The following is an 11,331-nucleotide window of genomic DNA, read 5'->3' on the forward strand; positions in this document are numbered from 1 at the left end:
GTGATGTCACACAGTCAACCTCAGTGGACATGTTGCTGACAAACCTCATCAAGGGGAATCTGCTCCCCTCTGCTCTCCTCTGGATAACTTCCTGACCTGCAGCAGCCAATCAGATCCCTTCTGAGTATTTGGACCAGGTGACAGAGGTACGAGGTTTCAACGACCCACAGAAGGAGGAGTACTTCAAGAATAGAATCAGTGATGAGAACCTGGCCTGCAAGAATCATCACACACATTAAGTCATCAAGGAGCCTCCACATCATGTGCCACATACCAGTCTTCAGTTGGATTTTGGACAGTGTTCTAGAGAAACTGTTGGTTGAAGCAGAGGGTTAAGAGATGCCCAAGACTCTGACACAAATGTACTCACACCTCCTGGTATTTCAGCCCAAACAGAGGAGTAAAGTAAGGTTTTACTGTATCTTGTTCAACACTGTACACAAAGTCAGAACCATAGGATAAATAAAGGGGGCAATAAAGCAGACAATGAAAGCTGTTACAATATTCAATGATGACATTTCTCTAAAACAGGCTATAGGCTACATATGCACCAGTAAGTCAGAACAGTAGGCTAAGTTAGGAGAGGAAAAGGGACACAATTATTAGGGTGAGGCACATGGGCTACTAACAGCTTACTACACAACATACACTTAGTATCACTTTCTTAGCTACAGTATACATATCTCCCTGGCATATTACATCATTTATGCAGCAGCTTCCAATACATTTTTGGACTCACCTGTGCTCACTTGAACAGGAAGGTGGGAAAGTGTTGTCATCAAACTTTGTCATCAAAGTCTGGCATTCTCTGGATTGATGGGAATTCGGGAAAAAACATGGTTGAATCATGACGTCATTGATCTTCAGTTTGGAGCTCTAGGAGGAGGCCCGAGTTCCCAAGTTGGAATTCCGAGTTGAATAACTGTTCAAAATGTATTTTCCCAGTCGGAGCTCGTTTTTTCCCGACTTCACAGTTGTCTTGAACTTCACTGAAGTCACGTTTTCGCAGTTCTGAGTTAACAGTTGTTTTGAGCGCTGCACAACTCATGCTTCATTGACAGCATGGCCAATGTTGAATGTTTAATATTTAAAACTTGGAAAATAACCCCTTAAAACCTCTACGGGATCGGTGTCCCCTCCCATGGGGCGGTTAACGTGCGCTAATGTGATTAGCATGACATTGTAAGTAACAAGAACATTTCCCAGGACATATACATGTCTTATATGGGCAGAAAGCTTAAATTCTTGTTAAACTAACTGCACTGTCCAATTTACAGTAGCTATTACACAGTGGTGGAAAAAGTACCTAATTGTCATACTTGAGTAAAAGTAAAGATACCTTAATAGAAAATGCCTCAAGTAAAAGTGAAAGTCCCGCAGTAAAAATTCAACTTGAATAAAAGTCTAAAAGTATTTGGTTTTAAATATACTTAAGTATCAAAAGTAAAAGTAGAAATAATTTCAAATTCCTTATATTAAATAAAGCAGACGGCACCATTTTCATATTTTTTTATTTTACGTATTGCCAGGGGCTATCGCCAACACTCAGACATAATTTACAGATCAGAGGCAGTAGGGATGACCAGAGATGTTCTGTTAAGTGTTTGAATCAGACCATTTTACTGTCCTGCTAAGCATTCAAAATATAACAAGTACTTTTGGGTGCCAGGGAAAATGTATGGAGTAAAAAGTACATAATTTTCTTTAGGAATGTAGTGAAGTAAAAGTAAAAGTAGTCAAAAATATAAATAGTAAAGTACAGATACCCAAAGAAACGACTTAAGTAGTACTTTAAAGTATTTTTAATTAACTAAATTACATTTAAAAAATGTTTTACATTGTTTGCAAACTAATACGTGACACATATTAATGACAAAATAACATGCAAAACAGGCAAGCCACCCCCCAAAAAAAACATTAAAAAAAAAAATTCTGTAAAAAATGTGGGGCTCAAAACAGAGCCCCACCTGCCCTCAATGACGGGTCGCCACTGATGATAATGCACGGCTCCATGTCACAAGAATTTGTACACAATTCGTGAAAGCTGGAAATGTGTCAGTTCTTCCATCGCCTGCATACTCACGAGACATGTCAGCCATTGATCATGTTTGGGATGCTCTGGATCGACGTGTACGACAACCTGTTCCTGTTCCTGCCAATATCCAGCAACTTTGTGCTGAATGAGGCAAATGATGGTCACAACAGATACTGACTGGTCTTCTGTTCCACTCCCCCTACTTTTTTTAAAGGTACCTGTGACCAACAGATGCATATCTGTATTCATGTGAAATCCATAGATTAGGGCCTACTTATGTAAATTAACTGATTTCCTTATACAAACTGTAACTCAGTCAAATCTTTGAAATTGTCGCATGTTGCGTTTATATTTTTGTTCAGTATATATTATTAGTAAAAATCTGTTATTAACAAACTCTTGTGCAAGAAAACAAACAATAGAAGCCACTGGAATTTGGTTATATGCAGGGAATGCAGGGAAACTTAAACTTAATGCAGGGAAACTTAAATCACTTCTACCAAATTTCTATCAACATGTTAAATGTGCAACCAGAGGGAAAAAAATTATAGATCACCTTTACTCCACACACAGAGCTCTCCCTCGCCCTCCATTTGTAAATCCGACCACAACTCTATCCTCCCGATTCCTGCTTACAAGCGAAAATTAAAGCTGGAAGCACCAGTGACTCGCTCTATAAAAAAAGTTGTCAGATGAAGCAGATGCTAAACTACAGGACTGTTTTGCTATCACAGACTGGAACATGTTCCGGGATTCTTCCGATGACATTGAGGAGTATACCATCAGTCACTGGCTTTATCAATAAGTGCATCGAGGACATCGTCCCCACAGTGACTGTACTTACACACCCCAACCAGAAGCCATGGATTACAGGCAACATTCGCACTGAGCTAAAGGGCAGAGCTGCCGCTTTCAAAGTGCGGGACTCTAACCCGGAAGCTTACAAGAAATCCTGCTATGCCCTGCGACGAACCATCAAACAGGCAACGCATCAATACAGGGCTAAGATTGAATCATACTACACCGGCTCCGACGCTCGTCTTATGTGGCAGGGCTTGCAAACTATTACAGACTAAGGGAAGCACAGCCGCGAGCTGCCCAGTGACACGAGCCTACCAGACGAGCTAAATCACTTCTATGCTCGCTTCGAGGCAAGCAACACTGAGGCATGCATGAGAGCTTCAGCTGTTCCGGACGACTGTGTGATCACGCTCTCCGTAGCCGACGTAAGACCTTTAAACACGTCAACATACACAAGGCTGCTGGGCCAGACGGATTACCAGGACGGGTGCTCCGGGCATGTGCTGACCAACTGGCAGGTGCCTTCACTGACATTTTCAACATGTCCCTGATTGAGTCTGTAATACCAACAGGTTTCAAGCAGACCACCATAGTCCCTGTGCCCAAGAACACAATGGCAACCTGCCTAAATGACTACAGACCCGTAGCACTCACGTCCGTAGCCATGAAGTACTTTGAAAGGCTGGTAATGACTCACATCAACACCATTATCCCAGAAACGCTAGACCCACTACAATTTGCATACCACCCATACAGATCCACAGATGATGCCATCTCTATTGCACTCCACACTGCCCTTTTCCACCTGGACAAAAGGAACAATTATGTGAGAATGCTATTCATTGACTACAGCTCACCGTTCAACACCATAGTGCCCTCAGAGCTCATCACTAAGCTAAGGATCCTGGAACTAAACACCTCCCTCTGCAACTGGATCCTGAACTTCCTGACGGGCCGCCCCCAGGTGATGAGGGTTGGTAGCAACACATCTGCCATGCTGATCCTCAACACTGGAGCACCCCAGGGGTGCGTGCTCAGTCCCCTCCTGTACTCCCTGTTCACCCACGACTGCATGGCCAGGCACAACTCCAACACCATCATTAAGTTTGCAGATGACACAACAGTGGTAGGCCTGATCACCGAGAACGATGAGACAGCCTATAGGGAGGAGGTCAGAGACCTGGCCGTGTGGTGCCAGAATAACAACCTATCCCTCAACGTAACCAAGACTAAGGAGATGATTGTGGACTACAGGAAAAGGAGGAACGAGTAAGCCCCCATTCTCATCGACAGGGCTGTAGTGGAGCAGGTTGAGAGATTCAAGTTCCTTGGTGTCCACATCACCAACAAACTAGAATGATCCAAACACACCAAGACAGTCGTGAAGAGTGTACGACAAAGCCTATTCCCCCTCAGGAAACTAAAAAGATTTGGCCTGAGATCCTCAAAAGGTTCTACAGCTGCAACGTCGAGAGCATCCTGACTTGTTGCATCACTGCCTGGTACGGCAATTGCTCGGCCTCCGACCGCAAGGCACTACAGAGGGTAGTGCGTACGGCCCAGTACATCACTGGGGCAAAGCTGCCTGCCATCCAGGACCTCTACAACAGGCGGTGTCAGAGGAAGGCCCTAAAAATTGTCAAAGACCCCAGGCACCCCAGTCATAGACTGTTCTCTCTACTACCGCAGTACCGGAATGCCAAGTCTAGGACAAAAAGGCTTCTCAACAGTTTTTACCCCCAAGCCATAAGACTCCTGAACAGGTAATCAAATGGCTACCCAGAGTATTTGCATTGTGTGCCCCCCCACCCCTCTTTTACGCTGCTGCTGCTCTCTGTTTATCATATATGCACAGTCACTTTAACTATACATTCATGTACATATGTACATACTACCTCAATTGGCCCAACCAACCAGTGCTCCCGCACATTGGCTAACCGGGCTATCTGTATTGTGTCCCGCCCCCCACCACCCACCAACCCCTCTTTACGCTACTGCTACTCTCTGTTTATCATATATGCATAGTCACTTTAACCATATCTACATGTACATACTACCTCAATCAGCCTGACTAACCGGTGTCTGTATGTAGCCTCGCTACTTTTATAGCCTCTCTACTGTTTTTCACTGTCTTTTTACTGTTGTTTTTATTTCTTTACTTACCTATTGTTCACCTAATACCTTTTTTTGCACTATTGGTTAGAGCCTGTAAGTAAGCATTTCACTGTAAGGTCTACACCTGTTGTATTCAGCACACGTGACAAATAAACTTTGATTTGATTTTAAATAAATTATAAACAACTACTAATCAGTATAGCATTACTGTATAGCATAGTTAGGGGGACATAATGAATGTACTGTATTCTGTAGGAAAATCGGTCCTCTGTGATGCTTATGTTCATGTTCCCATAATGCAAATAGGTTTATGCCAAGTTCCATGCTTCCAATAACTATCACTGGTGCTTGACAGTCTTATCATGGGTCACACTTTGAAAAATTCAGATTGTCCATCTGTAGAGGCTCTTATTATTATTATCTATCCTGATGACTAGTCAATTTACCCTGCCTTCATGTACATATCTACCTCAAATACCTCATTATTATCTATCCTGATGCCTAGTCACTTTACCCTGCCTTCATGTACATATCTACCTCAAATACCTCATTATTATCTATCCTGATACCTAGTCACTTTACCCTGCCTTCATGTACATATCTACTTCAAATACCTCATTATTATCTATCCTGATGCCTAGTCACTTTACCCTGCCTTCATGTACATATCTACCTCTAATACCTTGTTATTATCTATCCTGATGCCTAGTCACTTTACCCTGCCTTCATGTACATATCTACCTCTAATACCTTGTTATTATCTATCCTGATGACTAGTCAATTTACCCTGCCTTCATGTACATATCTACCTCAAATACCTCATTATTATCTATCCTGATGCCTAGTCACTTTACCCTGCCTTCATGTACATATCTACCTCAAATACCTTATTATTATCTATCCTGATGCCTAGTCACTTTACCCTGCCTTCACGTACATATCTACCTCTAATACCTTGTTATTATCTATCCTGATGCCTAATCACTTTACCCTGCCTTCATGTACATATCTACTTCAAATACCTCATTATTATCTATCCTGATGCCTCGTCACTTTACCCTGCCTTCATGTACATATCTACCTCAAATACCTTATTATTATTATCTATCCTGATGTCTAGTCACTTTACCCTGCCTTCATGTACATATCTACCTCAAATACCTCATTATTATCTATCCTGATGTCTAGTCACTTTACCCTGCCTTCATGTACATATCTACCTCAAATACCTTGTTATTATCTATCCTGATGCCTAGTCACTTTATCCTGCCTTCATGTACATATCTACCTCAAATACCTTGTTATTATCTATCCTGATGCCTAGTCACTTTACCCTGCCTTCATGTACATATCTACCTCAAATACCTCATTATTATCTATCCTGATGCCTAGTCACTTTACCCTGCCTTCATGTACATATCTACCTCAAATACCTCATTATTATCTATCCTGATGCCTAGTCACTTTACCCTGCCTTCATGTACATATCTACCTCAAATACTTTGTATCGCTACTATCAACAAACTATTTGTTGACAACAGCCATGCCCTTCTTTTCGTAGTGTTTCCGGATGTAATTTGTGATGGCATTCTGGTTGTTGAGCTCCTTCCTGAAGAGCATGATGTAGCACTTGGGAACAAAGTGACAGCAGAGGACGCTGTAATTGGACACCAAGATGGCCGCCGCCTCGATGGCCTGCTGGTACTTCCCCGACATGTTGATGTAGACAGGGATGAAGACGATCCAAACCACCAGGAAAATCATCATGCTGATGGAGACAAAACTGGCGTTCTTATACAAATCTGGCAACTGCTTCCCTTTGAACGCAAACAGGAAGCAGACCACTGCCAGCAGGGCAATGTAAGTCAACATGGCGCCAAAGAGCGTTTTGGAACCTTTGTTGCACTCCAGAAGGATGGTGGCCTCGTCGAACCTGCTGCTTTCGACAATGAACGGTGGGGCGTAGGTCAGCCACAGCACGCACACGGCCACCTGGACCGCCGAGCAGCACGTTACCACGGCGATGGGTCGGTTGAGGCGCTTCAGTGTGTTGCCGACTGTAACCCTCAGATCGAAAGTGAAGCCCACGAAGATCTGGAGCAGGTTGGCCAGGATGCAGGAAACGCAGACAGTGAAGGCCATGCCGAAGAGTGGGAGACGCGCCAGACAGGTGGTCTTTGTCGGCTCCCCCAGGAACATACTGATACAGCAGAAGCAAGCCAGCAGGGACAGCAGCTCCAGGAAGCTGAGGTAGCCTCCAGTGGATTTCACTAAGGGTGTTCTTCGATCCACGGCAAACAAAATGGCCACCAGAAGGCTGACAACAATCCCCAAGACATCAAATGAGACCAGAACAATGGTGAAAGCGTCAGTCCACCCCAGGTACTCAATGGTTTTCTTCAAACATCTGTCCATGTCTGAGGATGTGTACTCACTTTGTGGATGACAGGCCACGCACTTCTTACCTGAGGGTTGAAACAAATATGACAGTATGTGATATTTGTGATAATAATCATGTACTTGTAGGCTAGCCTACAATATGTTGTTTTGAGGAGAATGCAGGATATATTTACATGAGGATGTTTGGCTTTGAATAGAGTTATGTGAGAAACAGGTGTGGTCTGGTATTATGACACTATTTGAAGTAGTCCATAGTAACCACACGTATGCAAATGACCTATTTGCTTAGAGACCACATTTGACCTCAGAACATCCTCTGTTCGTCAGGGCATGGACTCTACAAGGTGTTGAAAGAGTTCCACAGGGATGCTGGCCCATGTTGACTCTAATGCTTCACACAGTTGTGTCAAGTTGGCTGGATGTCCTTTGGGTGGTGGACCATTCTTGAAACACACAGGAAACTGTTGAGTGTGAAAGACCATGCAGCGTTGCAGTTCTTGACAGATTAAAACCGGTGCGCCTGGCACCTACTACCATACCCCGTTCAAAGGCACTTAAATATTTTGTCTTGCCCATTCACCCTCTGAATGGCACACACACACAATCCATGTCTCAATTGTCTCAAGGCTTAAAAATCCTTGTTTAACCTGTCTCCTCCCCTTCATCTACACCGATTGAAGTGTATTTAACAAGTGACATCAATAAGGGATCATAGCTCTCACCTGGATTCACCTGGTCAGTCTATATCATGGAAAGACCAGGTGTACTTAATGTTTTGTATACTCAGTGTATATAAAACATTCAAAAAAAATACAGACTAAACATTTAGACAATAGACACAATATGCCCTCAGATCAGTTACAGACATAAAGTAAAAATAAATTATAGAACTGTAATCAGATTAGTTGCAAAAATCCCCTCAAACAAATCCTCGTGGTATGGAAACTGACCTGCTTTGGATATTGTCTGATGACTTTTCAATTGACATAAAATCAATAAGCATCTTGATATTTAACTGTACTTACCGCCTCCGGTAGAAATGTGTCCACGACTGCAAAGAAAACACTCCTTGCAGCATGAGTTTATCTTTGAAGTTAACTCATATCCCGGATTACATGTCTTACAGCAGTTGGCAAAAGTCACCTAAAAACAGAGAAGATTTTTTAGGTAGCACTTTACATTGCAGCATGGAATAAAGTGGTAATAATATGGTAATAGTAGAGTAAAAACTAATGTCAAGTAGACTTCATGTCCAATGCTATCTATTGTGTACTGTAGATCGAGCTCTTTGCCCCAACCTCAAATTAATAGGAGGCTAAGTGAACCCACTTCCAAGAATAATGATTTAAAATGGGAAGGCTTACTGTAAAATTTAGAATACGGATTTAAGATGGGAAGGCTTACTGTAACATTTGGAATTATGATGTAATATGGGAAGGCTTACTGTAAAGTTAAGAATAGCTTACTGTAAAGTTAAGAATACTGATTTAAGATAGGAAGGCTTACTGTAACATTTAAAACACTGATTTAAGATAGGAAGGCTTACTGTAACATTTTGAATTATGATGTAATATGGGAAGGCTTACTGTAAAGTTAAGAATAGCTTACTGTAAAGTTAAGAATACTGATTTATGATAGGAAGGCTTACTGTAACATTTAAAACACAGATTTATGATAGGAAGGCTTACTGTAACATTTAAAACACTGATTTATGATAGGAAGGCTTACTGTAACATTTAAAACACTGATTTATGATAGAAAGGCTTACTGTAACATTTAAAACACTGATTTAACATAGGAAGGCTTACTGTAACATTTAAAACACTGATTTATGATAGGAAGGCTTACTGTAACATTTAAAACACTGATTTAACATAGGAAGGCTTACTGTAACATTTAAAACACTGATTTATGATAGGAAGGCTTACTGTAACATTTAAAACACTGATTTAACATAGGAAGGCTTACTGTAACATTTTCAAACTCTCTGATGAGATGCTCTCTGATGCGGATGGGTTCATTAGGCAAGTACTCTCCAACGGTTATTATCCGATTTTCTGAAACCGACATGTTCCACTCTACGACGTCATATCCTGTAGTAGGGTCACCATCTTCATCGAAAGCTATGTGTGTGGTATTGTCCACTATGAAGTCAACCCGCTTGAGTTCCTCAAGAAGCTGTGGACACAACCAGCTAAATATGAACAGCGAGCAGCATCTTATAGTTTACGCTGTGGCGTTATGTGGGAGAGATTGTATGTCTAAAATACAGCTAAAATACAGCCAACCCTATGAATCAATCCTAATTAACAACAGTATCACAATAACGGTCCATTCAAATATCAGATTATTTTTCTAGAATAACAACAAAGAAATTATATCTTATGGTAGAAAATGTAAATTTCCAGATCCCTAAAGTAGACTAATATCGAGAGGAGTCCATGTCCCACGTTATTTTATATATGCTTCAATCTGAAATTAATGGGAAAGATTGGCACTAATTTCCTCGTTGTATTCAGTGTCTATCTATTCCATTAATTTGGGGTCGAGGCACATAGCTGCATCTACACTAGCCTACAGATAGTATAGAATCTTTAGAGGTCTGAAAAACAACACCTTTTTTTTGGAACTGATTTTGTAATTAAGGGATTTTTAAAGTGTTAGTGATTACGGCAACCCACACAGTGCAGTGGCTTACCTCCCAAACAGCAAAACTGGCATTTCGTTTACATCTTACATTGTTGCAGTTCAGCAGGCTTCTCAGCCCCTGAGCAACGACTTTGACCGCTAGATAGATGTAATAAGACTCATCCTCGTCAATGTACTTCAATAAGCACCTTCTGTCCAGGCATGTCCTTCCACCACCCTCTGACTGGGATTTGGTGTCGGGTAATGTACAGTTCAGCACACTTTCATCTACCAAGGAATCGGGACATGGAGGATAATGACACATAAATTCATGGATAAAGCTGTTATGGGTTTTACTTTGGAACATAGAGTCACGGACGTAGTCATGAAAACCCGGCACCTTGTTTCTCTTAGGAATTAATCCAAATACTCTCCCAACCTTTTGAATATCGGGTATTTCGGAAAGCTCCTTGTCGGTGGACCAAGAGTCACATGCGATCCAAATTCTGCTGATCCCCATTCTAAGGACCTCTTTGAGGATGATCCTAACATTCAATTCAGCTGTGAAAATGACAATAGCCTCGGCAGACGATTTGCGAATTTTTGACATGAGCATGGCCAATTCTGTTTGCGTTCTGGTCCCGTTGAGTAAAAAGTTTGCTGATAGGATCTCCTTGAAGTCCACACACAGTTTCCTGTCATTGAAGTGATCGATCAGCTTCTCGACACCATACTTGCCGAACTCATCGTCACTGCCTATCACTCCCACGCTCTCCCAGGTGAGATGCTTCACCAACTCAGCGATCGCTATGGTCTGATGCTCATCACTGGAGACCGTTCGCAGAAACGAGGGGAACTTGCACTTCCTACTGAGCAACTCACTTGTTGATGCATAACTGATCTGCAGAAATGAGGAACAAAGCATTGAACAGCGTTAGAGCAGAAGTTAGTGACAATTGGTCATTATGTATTCCCACTTCAAATGAAACCTAACTTATAAAGGCTTTGTAGAGCATTGAATGCTTTATAGAGCATTGATAAAGGCTTTATAGAGCATTAAAGGCTTTATAGAGCATTAAAGGCTTTATAGAGCATTAAAGGCTTTATAGAGCATTAATAAAGGCTTTATAGAGCATTAAAGGCTTTATAGAGCATTAAATGCTTTATAGAGCATTAAGGGCTTTATAGAGCATTAATAAAAGCTTTATAGAGCATTAAAGGCTTTATAGAGCATTACAGGCTTTATAGAGCATTAATAAAGGCTTTATAGAGCATTAAAGGCTTTATAGAGCATTAAAGGCTTTATAGAGCATTAATACAGGCTTTATAGAGCAATAAAGGCTTTATAGAGC

At 41.6% G+C, this 11,331-nt stretch overlaps 1 protein-coding gene across 1 annotated transcript; it reads right to left on the reverse strand.

Moving 5' to 3' along the window:
- Nucleotides 1-1,550: 1,550 nt before the first annotated feature.
- On the reverse strand, nt 1,551-10,904 carry LOC139553106 (G-protein coupled receptor family C group 6 member A-like). Its single transcript, XM_071365061.1, has 4 exons — nt 10,050-10,904; nt 9,320-9,529; nt 8,377-8,494; nt 1,551-7,416 (listed from the first exon to the last, which is right to left on the reverse strand). The coding sequence occupies exons 1-4, from the start codon at nt 10,902-10,904 to the stop codon at nt 6,476-6,478; spliced, it is 2,124 nt and encodes a 707-aa protein (XP_071221162.1). The 3' UTR covers nt 1,551-6,475.
- Between the last annotated feature and the right edge of the window lie 427 nt (nt 10,905-11,331).

Source organism: Salvelinus alpinus, chromosome 25 (genome assembly GCF_045679555.1).
Source record: "Salvelinus alpinus chromosome 25, SLU_Salpinus.1, whole genome shotgun sequence".
In the NCBI taxonomy this organism is placed as follows: domain Eukaryota; kingdom Metazoa; phylum Chordata; class Actinopteri; order Salmoniformes; family Salmonidae; genus Salvelinus; species Salvelinus alpinus.